This window comes from Carcharodon carcharias, chromosome 11 (genome assembly GCF_017639515.1).
Source record: "Carcharodon carcharias isolate sCarCar2 chromosome 11, sCarCar2.pri, whole genome shotgun sequence".
Taxonomy (NCBI): Eukaryota; Metazoa; Chordata; class Chondrichthyes; order Lamniformes; family Lamnidae; genus Carcharodon; species Carcharodon carcharias.
Window position 1 is genome coordinate 125,831,719 of NC_054477.1, and position 17,858 is coordinate 125,849,576.

At 67.0% G+C, this 17,858-nt stretch overlaps 1 protein-coding gene across 1 annotated transcript in view; it reads right to left on the minus strand.

Moving 5' to 3' along the window:
• The window catches only part of dnajc3a (DnaJ (Hsp40) homolog, subfamily C, member 3a), a 95,350-nt gene that overhangs the window by 17,229 nt on the left and 60,263 nt on the right, over positions 1–17,858 (minus strand). The window contains exons 9-11 of the mRNA XM_041198818.1: positions 3,430–3,550; positions 1,362–1,494; positions 652–800 (exon numbers count right to left, since the gene is read on the minus strand). Of these exons, the coding sequence (XP_041054752.1) occupies positions 652–800; positions 1,362–1,494; positions 3,430–3,550 (403 nt within the window). The remainder of the gene's footprint in view (positions 1–651; positions 801–1,361; positions 1,495–3,429; positions 3,551–17,858) is intronic.

The window sequence follows — 17,858 nt, forward strand, 5'->3', positions numbered from 1 at the left end:
GAAGTAAAGGGACAGGTGTTACATCTTTTGCGTGGGCATGGGGAGGTGCCATTGGTGCAGGTTGAGGAGTAGGGGGGTGATGGAGGAGTGGACCAGGGTGTCCCGGAGGGAACGATCCCTACGGAATGCCGACGACAGGGGTTGGGGGGGGAAAAGGGAAGATGTGTTTGGCGGTGGCATCATGCTGGAGTTGGCGGAAATGGCGGAGGATGATCCTTTGAATGTGGAGGCTGGTGGGGTGATAAGTGAGGACAAGGGGGACCCTATCATGTTTCTGGGAGGGAGGAGTAGGCATGAGGGCGGATGCGCTGGAGATGGGCCAGACACAGTTGAGGGTCCCGTCATCTTTTGATGATCTGCTTCTATCCTAAACACCCCCCCCACCGCACCCCCCCCCCACCTTAAACCAGCTTATATTTCCCTCTCCTTGTAAAGAAAGATCAGTTCTGTTGAAGGGTCATGAGGACGCGAAATGTCAACTCTTTTCTTCTCTGCCGATGCTGCCAGACCTGCTGAGTTTTTCCAGGTAATTCTGTTTTTGTTTTGGATTTCCAGCATCTGCAGTTTTTTGTTTTTAAGGCTTACACGAAGGCTGAACTACCAAATTACTCACAATTAGCTAGACAAAGGTGAAAAGAGGCCACTCCATACCTGGATCAGTGAGCACTTCTTTAGCAGCTGCTATATCTATGAATTTTTTTTCTGCTTGCTTCTTCTCATTTTCTTCCTGGAAGTTATCAGGATGCCACTGCATTGCTAGCTTTCTGTATGCTTTTATAATCTCCCGTTTTTTGGCATTTCTGAAATGTCAAAAGCATAAAGAAACTACACATCAACAACTTGAAGTTCTAGTAGATTAAATTGCACAAATCTTTCCTATCAGAGTTTTGAGACTTTATTGCTCCATAAGTTAACCTATTTTAAAAGTAAAAAATAGGATAATTAAATTTATTCATTGTTATATATTTGAATGTCTTATGTTTACAATTGAAAAAACAAACATTAATTCTCTTACTGCATCACTTAAAAAAGTATTGCTAGCCCCAACAAAAGAAACCATGTATACCGTTACTGTGTTATAGGCTACTGAATTATAGTGTAAAAAAAGGTACCCTGATATGCACCTGAAATGCTGTAACTGCAAAGCTATGGACCAGATGCTGGAAGGCAGGATTAAAAATGAGCGACTTTTTTCTCTTTTTATGGCTGGCACAGACATGGTTTGAAAGGCCTCTTTCTGCACCTTAACTTTTCTACAGTATTACAACTTGTAAGTTAAGCATTTCATGGGTTTTGATCGTCTCACTCCAGATCCAGGATCTTTAGAAAGGTGTAACATTTTGCAGAGATTCAGTAAATACCTTTTCACTCCCAATATTTTGTAGTAGTCTTTCTTCTGTGACTGTTTTAGAAGTTTCTGAGCTCTTTCCAGCCCTTCCTTTATTCCTTGATCATTGTCACTGTGGTCTCTTGCAATTTCATAGTCTTTGATTGCTGTACAACACATTAGACAACTTTTGAGTTTACTCTTCACACTCTGCATGTTAAGCCTCACACTCAACTCATTTAAGTAGGGATCATGCAGCACATTTTTTTTTTTAAACTTAAACTCATGAACTGTTTAATAACAGGTGGATGTCTGCAAGGTAAAAGTGAGCTAACTCAGTCTTCTCATCATTATCCTCTGTACCTCAGAATTGAATCAGATAGGCAAGTTGGAGGAAGAGAAAAAGCCAGAATTCAAAGATTAGAAACTATTACTGGTAATATTAATCAGCAAGTATTTAACAAGATAGAGGCATTCAACATCATGTGGGCTCTGTCCAGAATAGCTTCTATCGGTGGAAAATCAATAAACAGGGGGAAGTTAATTGGCAAAAGAAACATTGGCGACCAGAGATAAAATTTTTATTAAAATAAATAAATGCACCAAACAGTTAGGATCTGGAATGCACAGCCTAAAATTGTGGTGAAGGCAGGTTCAACTGAGGCTTCCAAAGGGGAATTGGATCATTAACTGAAAAGGAATAAAATGCAAGGCCATGGGAAAAAGGCAGGGAAGTGGCACAAGGTAAATTGCTCCTGCAAAAGGCAAGCACAGTCAGTGGGCCAAACAGCCTCTCCTTCTGTGATGTAACCACTCTAAATCTATTTGTCCATATGATGATATTGGCATCCTTCTATCTGCTAAGGTTAATAGGCAGGGAACAAATCAAACATGTTTGGGATGGGTAACTCGATATGATGTATTTTTGTTGATGGCTGAAGGGGCCGATCCATGAGAAACAAGTTCTGCCACAAGTGCTGCATAGTTGTGGGTGGTTGTTTTCAGTGCTGGCACCAGGTGCCAAGCCACTGATTGTCATGGTGACACATGCTGGCCTACAGGATGTCACCATTTTCCTGTGTTGTCAGCTAGTGTCTCCCAGGTGCAAAAGTCGATGTTCTAAAGTCTGAAAACAGCAAAGATGAAAGTTGATGAGCTTCCTTTCTGGCTAGCTGAAAGTCAGCAATGTTTCATAGCCACACACCAAGGTACTGAGAACACAGGCCCCACAGACCAGCATCAGATGAAAGGAAGGTAATAAAAGTTGACAGTTCTACACCTGAGCATATGTATGAACACTGGGTAAAGGCAAGATTGGGCAAAGTTGCAACCACCCAATCCAGCACAGCTGACCTTATCCATACTTGCTGTCAAGGCTCACACACAGAATTATTAAGTACTGAGGACACAACATAGAAACAAAATATACGAATGCTGGAATTGAGATATAAAAAACAGAAAATGCTGCAAATACTCAGCGGGTTTAGTCTGTGGAGGGGAAAATAGTTGATGTTCTGATAAAAAGTTATGCAGAGCTGTATTTCTGTCTCCACAGATGATGCCAGACCTGCTGAGTATTTTCCAGAATTCTCTGTTTTTATTAGTTAAGGGTTTAGCCCAGCACAAATGAACATCTGCAGAAGACAACTTTTTTTTTTTAAGAAAAGCTATGACGACACTGGGAAGCCATTATATATCCTTACTGGACCCAACCACTCTTGCACATGCAAGTTGAGAGAGAAATAGCAAATTAAAATGATAGATTTTACAGATGAGACACCAGTTAACTACAAGTCAAAGTTAGCTGATGCAACAGCAGCACTGTAATGAGGACAGAAAGGGTGGTTTTCCCAATTGCATCTAAACACCCATCTTGCACCATCTCCTCTGCTTGATGCTAGGCTGTCAACGTTTAGTGAGACCTAAGCTTCAGACATTTAGCTGAAGGGTCTAAACAGTGTAAAGTGATCTGTCTAAACATTTAGAAATTTGAGTTAAGACCTTAAGACACCAAGAACTGTGTAGGTCATGGGTATGCGGTTTGTTTAAGTTTCCCTATATTATAATATTTATTATATGTAAATAAAAAAACAAACTAGTACCTTCTTCATACTGTTCCTCTAAAATATAAGCTTCTGCTCGGTCTTTCAACGCGTTTATATTGCTGACATCCTGGTCCAATACTTCTGTGCAGGTTTTGATGGCTTCTTTTGCTTGTTGGTTCTAAATGAGAGATCATAATAGTTCAGTACTACCTTCATGAATTAGTCACCAATTTTCCTTGGAAGAAAAAAAAAGTTGTGCATAATTTTAACCGGATTTACATAATCTGCAAATGGGGAAGTCAAAGTGAACAACCATTTTACAAGATTTACTCAAGAAGACTGATTTGTAATCCATCAAAAAAGGATGCATTTCTAAGACAGAATTCTAAGGTTTATTAATTCTAAACTATGATTCTTGACAGTGGAGTTGCAGGAGCCAGTTCGCCTGTAGCAAACTCAGTTTAAGAATGTGAGCCTGGTGTTTCAGTTGTTCACTTTAATATTTTTTTGTTATTCTTTAACACAATGTGGGCATTATTGTTAGGGCAGCATTTATTCCACATCCCAAATTGCCCACAAAGCTGGTGGCAAGCCACCTCCATGGACTGCTGCAGTCCATGTGGTGTTGGCACATCCAGAGTGCTGTTATGAAGGAAGTTCCAGGATCTTGATCCAGTGACAGTGAAGGAACAGTGATATAGTCCCAAGCCTGGGCGGCGTGGGGTTTGGAGGGAAATTTGCAGGTGGTGTGTTCCCATGAATCTGTTGCCCTTGTCCTTCTAGATGGTAGAGGTCACGGTTTTGGAAGGTGCTGTGGAAGGAGTATTAGCAAGTTGCTACAGTACATTCTGTAGATGATTCACACTGCTTTGATGGTTGAGGTGATGGATGGGGTGCCAATCAAGCAAGCTACTTTGTACTGGATGGTGTCAAGCTTCTTGAGTGTTGTCAGAGTTCCAGGCAACTGGAGAGTATTCCATCACACTCCTGACCTGTGCCTTGTAGATGTGTACAGGCTTTGGGAATCAGGTGGTGAGTTACTCACCACAGAACTCCCAGCCTCTGACACACTCTTGTAGCCACAATATAAGGCTGGTCTAGTTCAGTTTCTGGTCTGGTCAATAGCAACCCCCAGGATACTGATCGTGGAGGATTCAGTGATGGTAATGCCATTAAACGTCAAGGGGAGCTGATTAGATTCTTTGTTGGAGGTGATCAAGCTTTACTGCCATCCCTTCCCGATTTGTCATTTGGAGATGCACTGTTTGGCACATATGTTATTTACCACTTATCAGCCCAAACCTGAACTTTGCCCAGGTCTTGCTGCAAATGGATTTGGACTGCTTCAGTATAAGCCATTGCAAATGGCACTGAACATTGCATTAACATCCCTACTTTCGATCTTACAAGGGAGGGAAGATCATAGATGAAGGAGCTGAAGATGGTTGGGCATAGAATCCTCAACCTGAGGAGATCCTGCAACCATGTCCTAGGACAGGGATGACTGACCAACAACCACAATCATCTTCCTTTGTACTAGGTATGACTCCAATCAATGGAGAATTTCCCCCCGATTCCCACTGACTTCAGTTACGCTCAGGTGCCTTGATGCCACACAAATGCTGCCTTGATGTCAAGGGCAGTCACTCTCATCTCACATCTTGAATTCAACTTTTGTCCATGTTTGGACCAAGGCGGTAATGAGGTTTATATTTAAATGAATTCCAGATAGTCAATGTTAATAAGGGAAGCTACATTACCAATTTAAAATATGTAGTAACCAAATGTTTACTATGGTGGATTTATCAAGTGGATTTCAGGAATGCAATGGTAGACAGATTATATAGATGAGTTTATATAGACATTCTTTCTAGGGCCTGGGTTCAAATCCATGATCAGGGACATGGCCAGGATTTTTTGGACCGTGTTTCCCACCCCGCCACCCAAAGAATCAGTGGTTGGGCGGGGGGGGGGGGGGGGGGGAGGAGAAAAGAGACATCCCTGCTAATCACAGCAGCACTATAAGCCATTTAATGCTCTGAAGAATCTGTTGGTTAAGTAGGCCCCAGCAGCACAGACTGAGAATCTGGACACTGATAGTATTCCAAGTCCTGGAGGCCAAGATCAGGAAAATGCAGGGGGGGGGAGGAAGCAGAGGTGGGGGCGGGGGGGAAGGAAGCAGAGGCGGGGGCGGGGGCGGGGGGGGGAGGGAAGCAGAGGCGGGGGGGCGGGGGGGGGAGGGAAGCAGAGGCGGGGGGCGGGGGGGGAAGGAAGCAGAGGCGGGGGGCGGGGGGGGAAGGAAGCAGAGGCGGGGGGGCGGGGGGGGAAGGAAGCAGAGGCGGGGGGCGGGGGGGGAAGGAAGCAGAGGCGGGGGGCGGGGGGGGAAGGAAGCAGAGGCGGGGGGCGGGGGGGGAAGGAAGCAGAGGCGGGGGGCGGGGGGGGAAGGAAGCAGAGGCGGGGGGCGGGGGGGGAAGGAAGCAGAGGCGGGGGGCGGGGGGGGAAGGAAGCAGAGGCGGGGGGCGGGGGGGGAAGGAAGCAGAGGCGGGGGGCGGGGGGGGAAGGAAGCAGAGGCGGGGGGCGGGGGGGGAAGGAAGCAGAGGCGGGGGGCGGGGGGGGAAGGAAGCAGAGGCGGGGGGCGGGGGGGGAAGGAAGCAGAGGCGGGGGCGGGGGGGGGAAGGAAGCAGAGGCGGGGGGCGGGGGGGGGAAGGAAGCAGAGGCGGGGGCGGGGGGGGGGAAGGAAGCAGAGGCGGGGGGCGGGGGGGGGGGAAGGAAGCAGAGGCGGGGGCGGGGGGGGGGAAGGAAGCAGAGGCGGGGGGCGGGGGGGGGGAAGGAAGCAGAGGCGGGGGGCGGGGGGGGGGAAGGAAGCAGAGGCGGGGGGCGGGGGGGGGGAAGGAAGCAGAGGCGGGGGCGGGGGGGGGGGGAAGGAAGCAGAGGCGGGGGGCGGGGGGGGGGAAGGAAGCAGAGGCGGGGGCGGGGGGGGGGAAGGAAGCAGAGGCGGGGGCGGGGGGGGGAAGGAAGCAGAGGCGGGGGCGGGGGGGGGGAAGGAAGCAGAGGCGGGGGCGGGGGGGGGGAAGGAAGCAGAGGCGGGGGCGGGGGGGGAAGGAAGCAGAGGCGGGGGCGGGGGGGGGAAGGAAGCAGAGGCGGGGGCGGGGGGGGAAGGAAGCAGAGGCGGGGGCGGGGGGGGGGAAGGAAGCAGAGGCGGGGGCGGGGGGGGGGAAGGAAGCAGAGGCGGGGGCGGGGGGGGGGGGAAGGAAGCAGAGGCGGGGGCGGGGGGGGGGGGAAGGAAGCAGAGGCGGGGGCGGGGGGGGGGGGAAGGAAGCAGAGGCGGGGGCGGGGGGGGGGAAGGAAGCAGAGGCGGGGGCGGGGGGGGGGAAGGAAGCAGAGGCGGGGGCGGGGGGGGGGAAGGAAGCAGAGGCGGGGGCGGGGGGGGGGAAGGAAGCAGAGGCGGGGGCGGGGGGGGGGGGGAAGGAAGCAGAGGCGGGGGCGGGGGGGGGGAGGAAGGAAGCAGAGGCGGGGGCGGGGGGGGGAGGAAGGAAGCAGAGGCGGGGGCGGGGGGGGGAGGAAGGAAGCAGAGGCGGGGGCGGGGGGGGGAGGAAGGAAGCAGAGGCGGGGGCGGGGGGGGGAGGAAGGAAGCAGAGGCGGGGGCGGGGGGGGGAGGAAGGAAGCAGAGGCGGGGGCGGGGGGGGGAGGAAGGAAGCAGAGGCGGGGGCGGGGGGGGGAGGAAGGAAGCAGAGGCGGGGGCGGGGGGGGGAGGAAGGAAGCAGAGGCGGGGGCGGGGGGGGGGAGGAAGGAAGCAGAGGCGGGGGCGGGGGGGGGAGGAAGGAAGCAGAGGCGGGGGCGGGGGGGGGAGGAAGGAAGCAGAGGCGGGGGCGGGGGGGGGGAGGAAGGAAGCAGAGGCGGGGGCGGGGGGGGGGAGGAAGGAAGCAGAGGCGGGGGCGGGGGGGGGGAGGAAGGAAGCAGAGGCGGGGGCGGGGGGGGGGAGGAAGGAAGCAGAGGCGGGGGCGGGGGGGGGAGGAAGGAAGCAGAGGCGGGGGCGGGGGGGGGAGGAAGGAAGCAGAGGCGGGGGCGGGGGGGGGAGGAAGGAAGCAGAGGCGGGGGCGGGGGGGGGAGGAAGGAAGCAGAGGCGGGGGCGGGGGGGGGAGGAAGGAAGCAGAGGCGGGGGCGGGGGGGGGAGGAAGGAAGCAGAGGCGGGGGCGGGGGGGGGAGGAAGGAAGCAGAGGCGGGGGCGGGGGGGGAGGAAGGAAGCAGAGGCGGGGGCGGGGGGGGAGGAAGGAAGCAGAGGCGGGGGCGGGGGGGGGAGGAAGGAAGCAGAGGCGGGGGCGGGGGGGGGAGGAAGGAAGCAGAGGCGGGGGCGGGGGGGGGAGGAAGGAAGCAGAGGCGGGGGCGGGGGGGAGGAAGGAAGCAGAGGCGGGGGCGGGGGGGGGAGGAAGGAAGCAGAGGCGGGGGCGGGGGGGGGAGGAAGGAAGCAGAGGCGGGGGCGGGGGGGGGAGGAAGGAAGCAGAGGCGGGGGGCGGGGGGGGGAAGGAAGCAGAGGCGGGGGGCGGGGGGGGGGGAAGGAAGCAGAGGCGGGGGCGGGGGGGGGGGGAAGGAAGCAGAGGCGGGGGCGGGGGGGGGGGGGGAAGGAAGCAGAGGTGGGGGCGGGGGGGGGGAAGGAAGCAGAGGTGGGTGGGGAGGAAGGAAGCAGAGGCGGGGGCGGGAAGGAAGCAGAGGCGGGGGCGGGAAGGAAGCAGAGGCGGGGGCGGGGGCGGGGGGGGGAAGGAAGCAGAGGTGGGGGGCGGGGGGGGGAAGGAAGCAGAGGCGGGGGGCGGAAGGAAGCAGAGGCGGGGGGCGGAAGGAAGCAGAGGCAGGGGGCGGAAGGAAGCAGAGGCAGGGGGCGGGGGGGGGAAGGAAGCAGAGGCGGGGGCGGGGGGGGGGAAGGAAGCAGAGGCGGGGGCGGGGGGGGGGAAGGAAGCAGAGGCGGGGGGGGAAGGAAGCAGAGGCGGGGGCGGAAGGAAGCAGAGGCGGGGGCGGAAGGAAGCAGAGGCGGGGGCGGAAGGAAGCAGAGGCGGGGGCGGAAGGAAGCAGAGGCGGGGGCGGAAGGAAGCAGAGGCGGGGGCGGGAAGGAAGCAGAGGCGGGGGCGGGGGGGGGAAGGAAGCAGAGGCGGGGGCGGGGGGGGGAAGGAAGCAGAGGCGGGGGCGGGGGGGGGGAAGGAAGCAGAGGCGGGGGCGGTCGGGGGGAGGAAGCAGAGGTGGGGGGGAGGAAGGAAGCAGAGGCGGGGGGCGGGGGGGGAAGGAAGCAGAGGCGGGGGCGGGGGGGGAAGGAAGCAGAGGCGGGGGCGGGGGGGGGAAGGAAGCAGAGGCGGGGGCGGGGGGGGGAAGGAAGCAGAGGCGGGGGCGGGGGGGGGAAGGAAGCAGAGGTGGGGGGGGGAGGAAGGAAGCAGAGGCGGGGGGCGGGGGGGGAAGGAAGCAGAGGCGGGGGCGGGAAGGAAGCAGAGGCGGGGGGCGGGGGGGGGAAGGAAGCAGAGGCGGGGGGCGGGGGGGGAAGGAAGCAGAGGCGGGGGCGGGGGGGGGAAGGAAGCAGAGGCGGGGGCGGGGGGGGGGAAGGAAGCAGAGGCGGGGGCGGGGGGAAGGAAGCAGAGGCGGGGGGGGGAGGAAGGAAGCAGAGGCGGGGGCGGGGGCGGGGGGCGGAGGAAGCAGAGGCGGGGGCGGGGGGGGGGGAAGGAAGCAGAGGCGGGGGCGGGGGGGGGGGAAGGAAGCAGAGGCGGGGGCGGGGGTGGGGAAGGAAGCAGAGGCGGGGGCGGGGGGGGGGGAGGAAGGAAGCAGAGGCGGGGGCGGGGGGGGAGGAAGGAAGCAGAGGCGGGGGCGGGGGGGGAGGAAGGAAGCAGAGGCGGGGGCGGGGGGGGAGGAAGGAAGCAGAGGCGGGGGCGGGGGGGGAGGAAGGAAGCAGAGGCGGGGGCGGGGGGGGGAGGAAGGAAGCAGAGGCGGGGGCGGGGGGGGGAGGAAGGAAGCAGAGGCGGGGGCGGGGGGGGAGGAAGGAAGCAGAGGCGGGGGCGGGGGGGGAAGGAAGCAGAGGCGGGGGCGGGGGGGGGGGAAGGAAGCAGAGGCAGGGGCGGGGGGGAGGAAGGAAGCAGAGGCAGGGGCGGGGGGGGAGGAAGGAAGCAGAGGCAGGGGCGGGGGGGGAGGAAGGAAGGAGAGGCGGGGGCGGGGGGGGAGGAAGGAAGCAGAGGCGGGGGGCGGGGGTGGGGGAAGGAAGCAGAGGCGGGGGCGGGGGGGGGGGGGGAAGGAAGCAGAGGTGGGGGCGGGGGGGGGGGGGAAGGAAGCAGAGGTGGGGGCGGGGGGGGGAAGGAAGCAGAGGTGGGGGGGGAGGAAGGAAGCAGAGGCGGGGGGCGGGGGGGGAAGGAAGCAGAGGCGGGGGCGGGAAGGAAGCAGAGGCGGGGGCGGGGGCGGGGGGGGAAGGAAGCAGAGGTGGGGGGCGGGGGGGAAGGAAGCAGAGGCGGGGGGCGGAAGGAAGCAGAGGCGGGGGGCGGGGGGGGGGGAAGGAAGCAGAGGCGGGGGCGGGGGAAGGAAGCAGAGGCGGGGGCGGGGGGGGGGAAGGAAGCAGAGGCGGGGGCGGGGGGGGGGGAAGGAAGCAGAGGCGGGGGCGGAAGGAAGCAGAGGCGGGGGCGGGGGGGAAGGAAGCAGAGGCGGGGGCGGGGGGAAGGAAGCAGAGGCGGGGGCGGGGGGAAGGAAGCAGAGGCGGGGGCGGGGGGGGGGGAAGGAAGCAGAGGCGGGGGCGGGGGGGGGGGAAGGAAGCAGAGGTGGGGGGGGGGGGGAAGGAAGCAGAGGTGGGGGCGGGAAGGAAGCAGAGGCGGGGGCGGGGGCGGGGGGGGGGGAAGGAAGCAGAGGCGGGGGCGGGGGCGGGGGGGGGAAGGAAGCAGAGGCGGGGGGCGGGGGGGGAAGGAAGCAGAGGCGGGGGGCGGAAGGAAGCAGAGGCGGGGGGCGGAAGGAAGCAGAGGCGGGGGCGGAAGGAAGCAGAGGCGGGGGGCGGAAGGAAGCAGAGGCGGGGGGCGGAAGGAAGCAGAGGCGGGGGGCGGAAGGAAGCAGAGGCGGGGGGCGGAAGGAAGCAGAGGCGGGGGGCGGAAGGAAGCAGAGGCGGGGGGCGGGGGGGGAAGGAAGCAGAGGCGGGGGGCGGGGGGGGAAGGAAGCAGAGGCAGGGGGCGGGAAGGAAGCAGAGGCGGGGGGCGGGGGGGGAAGGAAGCAGAGGCGGGGGGCGGGGGGGGAAGGAAGCAGAGGCGGGGGCGGGGGGGGGAAGGAAGCAGAGGCGGGGGCGGGGGGGGGAAGGAAGCAGAGGCGGGGGCGGGGGGGGGGGAAGGAAGCAGAGGCGGGGGGGGGAGGAAGGAAGCAGAGGCGAGGGGGGAGGAAGGAAGCAGAGGCGGGGGCGGGGGCGGGGGGCGGAGGAAGCAGAGGCGGGGGCGGGGGGGGGGAAGGAAGCAGAGGCGGGGGCGGGGGGGGGGAAGGAAGCAGAGGCGGGGGCGGGGGTGGGGAAGGAAGCAGAGGCGGGGGCGGGAGGAAGGAAGCAGAGGCGGGGGCGGGGGGGGAGGAAGGAAGCAGAGGCGGGGGCGGGGGGGAGGAAGGAAGCAGAGGCGGGGGCGGGGGGGGAGGAAGGAAGCAGAGGCGGGGGCGGGGGGGGAGGAAGGAAGCAGAGGCGGGGGCGGGGGGGGGAGGAAGGAAGCAGAGGCGGGGGCGGGGGGGGGAGGAAGGAAGCAGAGGCGGGGGCGGGGGGGGGAGGAAGGAAGCAGAGGCGGGGGCGGGGGGGGAGGAAGGAAGCAGAGGCGGGGGCGGGGGGGGAAGGAAGCAGAGGCGGGGGCGGGGGGGGGGGGAAGGAAGCAGAGGCAGGGGCGGGGGGGAGGAAGGAAGCAGAGGCAGGGGCGGGGGGGGGAGGAAGGAAGCAGAGGCAGGGGCGGGGGGGGGAGGAAGGAAGCAGAGGCGGGGGCGGGGGGGGAGGAAGGAAGCAGAGGCGGGGGGCGGGGGTGGGGGAAGGAAGCAGAGGCGGGGGCGGGGGGGGGGGAAGGAAGCAGAGGTGGGGGCGGGGGGGGGGGGGAAGGAAGCAGAGGTGGGGGCGGGGGGGGGAAGGAAGCAGAGGTGGGGGGGAGGAAGGAAGCAGAGGCGGGGGGCGGGGGGGGAAGGAAGCAGAGGCGGGGGCGGGAAGGAAGCAGAGGCGGGGGCGGGGGCGGGGGGGGGAAGGAAGCAGAGGTGGGGGGCGGGGGGGAAGGAAGCAGAGGCGGGGGGCGGAAGGAAGCAGAGGCGGGGGGCGGGGGGGGGGAAGGAAGCAGAGGCGGGGGCGGGGGAAGGAAGCAGAGGCGGGGGCGGGGGGGGGGAAGGAAGCAGAGGCCGGGGCGGGGGGGGGGAAGGAAGCAGAGGCGGGGGCGCGGAAGGAAGCAGAGGCGGGGGCGGGGGGGAAGGAAGCAGAGGCGGGGGCGGGGGGAAGGAAGCAGAGGCGGGGGCGGGGGGAAGGAAGCAGAGGCGGGGGCGGGGGGGGGGAAGGAAGCAGAGGCGGGGGCGGGGGGGGGGGGGGAAGGAAGCAGAGGTGGGGGCGGGGGGGGGGAAGGAAGCAGAGGTGGGGGGGGGGGGGGAAGGAAGCAGAGGTGGGGGCGGGAAGGAAGCAGAGGCGGGGGCGGGGGCGGGGGGGGGGAAGGAAGCAGAGGCGGGGGCGGGGGCGGGAAGGAAGCAGAGGCGGGGGGCGGGGGGGGAAGGAAGCAGAGGCGGGGGGCGGAAGGAAGCAGAGGCGGGGGGCGGGGGGGGAAGGAAGCAGGGGCGGGGGGGGGGAAGGAAGCAGAGGCGGGGGGCGGGGGGGGGAAGGAAGCAGAGGCGGGGGCGGGGGGGGGGAAGGAAGCAGAGGCGGGGGGCGGGGGCGGGGGGAAGGAAGCAGAGGCGGGGGGCGGGGGGAAGGAAGCAGAGGCGGGGGCGGGGGGGAAGGAAGCAGAGGCGGGGGCGGGGGGGAAGGAAGCAGAGGCGGGGGCGGGGGGAAGGAAGCAGAGGCGGGGGCGGGGGGAAGGAAGCAGAGGCGGGGGCGGGGGGGGGGAAGGAAGCAGAGGCGGGGGCGGGGGGGGGGGGAAGGAAGCAGAGGTGGGGGCGGGAAGGAAGCAGAGGCGGGGGCGGGGGCGGGGGGGGGGAAGGAAGCAGAGGCGGGGGCGGGGGCGGGGGGGGAAGGAAGCAGAGGCGGGGGGCGGGGGGGGAAGGAAGCAGAGGCGGGGGGCGGGGGGGGAAGGAAGCAGAGGCGGGGGGCGGGGGGGGAAGGAAGCAGAGGCGGGGGGCGGAAGGAAGCAGAGGCGGGGGGCGGGGGGGGAAGGAAGCAGAGGCGGGGGGCGGGGGGGGGGAAGGAAGCAGAGGCGGGAGGCGGGGGCGGGGGAAGGAAGCAGAGGCGGGGGCGGGGGGGGGGGAAGGAAGCAGAGGCGGGGGCGGGGGGGGGGGAAGGAAGCAGAGGCGGGGGGCGGGGGGGGGGAAGGAAGCAGAGGCGGGGGCGGGGGGGGGGAAGGAAGCAGAGGCGGGGGGCGGGGGGGGGGGAAGGAAGCAGAGGCGGGGGGCGGGGGGGGGAAGGAAGCAGAGGCGGGGGGCGGGGGGGGGGAAGGAAGCAGAGGCGGGGGCGGGGGGGGGGAAGGAAGCAGAGGCGGGGGGCGGGGGGGGGGAAGGAAGCAGAGGCGGGGGCGGGGGGGGGGAAGGAAGCAGAGGCGGGGGGCGGGGGGGGGAAGGAAGCAGAGGCGGGGGCGGGGGGGGGAAGGAAGCAGAGGCGGGGGGCGGGGGGGGGGGGAAGGAAGCAGAGGCGGGGGCGGGGGGGGGGAAGGAAGCAGAGGCGGGGGCGGGGGGGGGAAGGAAGCAGAGGCGGGGGGCGGGGGGGGAAGGAAGCAGAGGCGGGGGCGGGGGGGGGGAAGGAAGCAGAGGCGGGGGGCGGGGGGGGGGGAAGGAAGCAGAGGCGGGGGCGGGGGGGGGGAAGGAAGCAGAGGCGGGGGCGGGGGGGGGGAAGGAAGCAGAGGCGGGGGCGGGGGGGGGGAAGGAAGCAGAGGCGGGGGCGGGGGGGGGGAAGGAAGCAGAGGCGGGGGCGGGGGGGGGGGAAGGAAGCAGAGGCGGGGGCGGGGGGGGGGAAGGAAGCAGAGGCGGGGGCGGGGGGGGGGAAGGAAGCAGAGGCGGGGGCGGGGGGGGGGAAGGAAGCAGAGGCGGGGGCGGGGGGGGGGAAGGAAGCAGAGGCGGGGGCGGGGGGGGGGAAGGAAGCAGAGGCGGGGGCGGGGGGGGGGAAGGAAGCAGAGGCGGGGGCGGGGGGGGGGAAGGAAGCAGAGGCGGGGGCGGGGGGGGGAAGGAAGCAGAGGCGGGGGCGGGGGGGGGGAAGGAAGCAGAGGCGGGGGCGGGGGGGGAAGGAAGCAGAGGCGGGGGCGGGGGGGGAAGGAAGCAGAGGCGGGGGCGGGGGGGAAGGAAGCAGAGGCGGGGGCGGGGGGGAAGGAAGCAGAGGCGGGGGCGGGGGGGAAGGAAGCAGAGGCGGGGGCGGGGGGGAAGGAAGCAGAGGCGGGGGCGGGGGGGAAGGAAGCAGAGGCGGGGGCGGGGGGGAAGGAAGCAGAGGCGGGGGCGGGGGGGAAGGAAGCAGAGGCGGGGGCGGGGGGGAAGGAAGCAGAGGCGGGGGCGGGGGGGAAGGAAGCAGAGGCGGGGGCGGGGGGGAAGGAAGCAGAGGCGGGGGCGGGGGGGGAAGGAAGCAGAGGCGGGGGCGGGGGGGAAGGAAGCAGAGGCGGGGGCGGGGGGGAAGGAAGCAGAGGCGGGGGCGGGGGGGAAGGAAGCAGAGGCGGGGGCGGGGGGGAAGGAAGCAGAGGCGGGGGCGGGGGGAAGGAAGCAGAGGCGGGGGCGGGGGGGAAGGAAGCAGAGGCGGGGGCGGGGGGGAAGGAAGCAGAGGCGGGGGCGGGGGGGAAGGAAGCAGAGGCGGGGGCGGGGGGGAAGGAAGCAGAGGCGGGGGCGGGGGGGAAGGAAGCAGAGGCGGGGGCGGGGGGGAAGGAAGCAGAGGCGGGGGCGGGGGGGAAGGAAGCAGAGGCGGGGGCGGGGGGGAAGGAAGCAGAGGCGGGGGCGGGGGGGAAGGAAGCAGAGGCGGGGGCGGGGGGGAAGGAAGCAGAGGCGGGGGCGGGGGGGAAGGAAGCAGAGGCGGGGGCGGGGGGGAAGGAAGCAGAGGCGGGGGCGGGGGGGAAGGAAGCAGAGGCGGGGGCGGGGGGGAAGGAAGCAGAGGCGGGGGCGGGGGGAAGGAAGCAGAGGCGGGGGCGGGGGGGAAGGAAGCAGAGGCGGGGGCGGGGGGGAAGGAAGCAGAGGCGGGGGCGGGGGGGAAGGAAGCAGAGGCGGGGGCGGGGGGGAAGGAAGCAGAGGCGGGGGCGGGGGGGAAGGAAGCAGAGGCGGGGGCGGGGGGGAAGGAAGCAGAGGCGGGGGCGGGGGGGAAGGAAGCAGAGGCGGGGGCGGGGGGAAGGAAGCAGAGGCGGGGGCGGGGGGGAAGGAAGCAGAGGCGGGGGCGGGGGGGAAGGAAGCAGAGGCGGGGGCGGGGGGGAAGGAAGCAGAGGCGGGGGCGGGGGGGAAGGAAGCAGAGGCGGGGGCGGGGGGGAAGGAAGCAGAGGCGGGGGCGGGGGGGAAGGAAGCAGAGGCGGGGGCGGGGGGGAAGGAAGCAGAGGCGGGGGCGGGGGGGAAGGAAGCAGAGGCGGGGGCGGGGGGGAAGGAAGCAGAGGCGGGGGCGGGGGGGAAGGAAGCAGAGGCGGGGGCGGGGGGGGAAGGAAGCAGAGGCGGGGGCGGGGGGGAAGGAAGCAGAGGCGGGGGCGGGGGGGAAGGAAGCAGAGGCGGGGGCGGGGGGGAAGGAAGCAGAGGCGGGGGCGGGGGGGAAGGAAGCAGAGGCGGGGGCGGGGGGGAAGGAAGCAGAGGCGGGGGCGGGGGGAAGGAAGCAGAGGCGGGGGCGGGGGGGAAGGAAGCAGAGGCGGGGGCGGGGGGGAAGGAAGCAGAGGCGGGGGCGGGGGGAAGGAAGCAGAGGCGGGGGCGGGGGGGAAGGAAGCAGAGGCGGGGGGCGGGGGGGAAGGAAGCAGAGGCGGGGGCGGGGGGGAAGGAAGCAGAGGCGGGGGCGGGGGGAAGGAAGCAGAGGCGGGGGCGGGGGGGAAGGAAGCAGAGGCGGGGGCGGGGGGGAAGGAAGCAGAGGCGGGGGGCGGGGGGGAAGGAAGCAGAGGCGGGGGCGGGGGGGAAGGAAGCAGAGGCGGGGGCGGGGGGGAAGGAAGCAGAGGCGGGGGCGGGGGGGGAAGGAAGCAGAGGCGGGGGCGGGGGGGAAGGAAGCAGAGGCGGGGGCGGGGGGGAAGGAAGCAGAGGCGGGGGCGGGGGGGAAGGAAGCAGAGGCGGGGGCGGGGGGGAAGGAAGCAGAGGCGGGGGCGGGGGGGAAGGAAGCAGAGGCGGGGGCGGGGGGGAAGGAAGCAGAGGCGGGGGCGGGGGGGAAGGAAGCAGAGGCGGGGGCGGGGGGGAAGGAAGCAGAGGCGGGGGCGGGGGGGAAGGAAGCAGAGGCGGGGGCGGGGGGGAAGGAAGCAGAGGCGGGGGCGGGGGGGAAGGAAGCAGAGGCGGGGGCGGGGGGGAAGGAAGCAGAGGCGGGGGCGGGGGGGAAGGAAGCAGAGGCGGGGGCGGGGGGGAAGGAAGCAGAGGCGGGGGCGGGGGGGAAGGAAGCAGAGGCGGGGGCGGGGGGAAGGAAGCAGAGGCGGGGGCGGGGGGAAGGAAGCAGAGGCGGGGGCGGGGGGGAAGGAAGCAGAGGCGGGGGCGGGGGGGAAGGAAGCAGAGGCGGGGGCGGGGGGAAGGAAGCAGAGGCGGGGGCGGGGGGGAAGGAAGCAGAGGCGGGGGCGGGGGGGAAGGAAGCAGAGGCGGGGGCGGGGGGAAGGAAGCAGAGGCGGGGGCGGGGGGAAGGAAGCAGAGGCGGGGGCGGGGGGAAGGAAGCAGAGGCGGGGGCGGGGGGAAGGAAGCAGAGGCGGGGGCGGGGGGAAGGAAGCAGAGGCGGGGGCGGGGGGAAGGAAGCAGAGGCGGGGGCGGGGGGAAGGAAGCAGAGGCGGGGGCGGGGGGAAGGAAGCAGAGGCGGGGCGGGGGGAAGGAAGCAGAGGCGGGGGCGGGGGGAAGGAAGCAGAGGCGGGGGCGGGGGGAAGGAAGCAGAGGCGGGGGCGGGGGGGAAGGAAGCAGAGGCGGGGGCGGGGGGAAGGAAGCAGAGGCGGGGGGCGGGGGGAAGGAAGCAGAGGCGGGGGCGGGGGGAAGGAAGCAGAGGCGGGGGCGGGGGGAAGGAAGCAGAGGCGGGGGCGGGGGGGAAGGAAGCAGAGGCGGGGGCGGGGGGAAGGAAGCAGAGGCGGGGGCGGGGGGAAGGAAGCAGAGGCGGGGGCGGGGGGAAGGAAGCAGAGGCGGGGGCGGGGGGAAGGAAGCAGAGGCGGGGGCGGGGGGAAGGAAGCAGAGGCGGGGGCGGGGGGAAGGAAGCAGAGGCGGGGGCGGGGGGAAGGAAGCAGAGGCGGGGGCGGGGGGAAGGAAGCAGAGGCGGGGGCGGGGGGAAGGAAGCAGAGGCGGGGGCGGGGGGAAGGAAGCAGAGGCGGGGGCGGGGGGAAGGAAGCAGAGGCGGGGGCGGGGGGGAAGGAAGCAGAGGCGGGGGCGGGGGGGGGAAGGAAGCAGAGGCGGGGGCGGGGGGGGGAAGGAAGCAGAGGCGGGGGCGGGGGGGGAAGGAAGCAGAGGCGGGGGCGGGGGGGGAAGGAAGCAGAGGCGGGGGCGGGGGGGGGAAGGAAGCAGAGGCGGGGGCGGGGGGGGAAGGAAGCAGAGGCGGGGGCGGGGGGGGGAAGGAAGCAGAGGCGGGGGCGGGGGGGGGAAGGAAGCAGAGGCGGGGGCGGGGGGGGGAAGGAAGCAGAGGCGGGGGCGGGGGGGGGAAGGAAGCAGAGGCGGGGGCGGGGGGGGGAAGGAAGCAGAGGCGGGGGCGGGGGGGGGAAGGAAGCAGAGGCGGGGGCGGGGGGGGGAAGGAAGCAGAGGCGGGGGCGGGGGGGGGAAGGAAGCAGAGGCGGGGGCGGGGGGGGGAAGGAAGCAGAGGCGGGGGCGGGGGGGGGAAGGAAGCAGAGGCGGGGGCGGGGGGGGGAAGGAAGCAGAGGCGGGGGCGGGGGGGGGAAGGAAGCAGAGGCGGGGGCGGGGGGGGGAAGGAAGCAGAGGCGGGGGCGGGGGGGGGAAGGAAGCAGAGGCGGGGGCGGGGGGGGGAAGGAAGCAGAGGCGGGGGCGGGGGGGGGAAGGAAGCAGAGGCGGGGGCGGGGGGGGGAAGGAAGCAGAGGCGGGGGCGGGGGGGGGAAGGAAGCAGAGGCGGGGGCGGGGGGGGGAAGGAAGCAGAGGCGGGGGCGGGGGGGGAAGGAAGCAGAGGCGGGGGCGGGGGGGGGAAGGAAGCAGAGGCGGGGGCGGGGGGGGGAAGGAAGCAGAGGCGGGGGCGGGGGGGGGGAAGGAAGCAGAGGCGGGGGCGGGGGGGGGAAGGAAGCAGAGGCGGG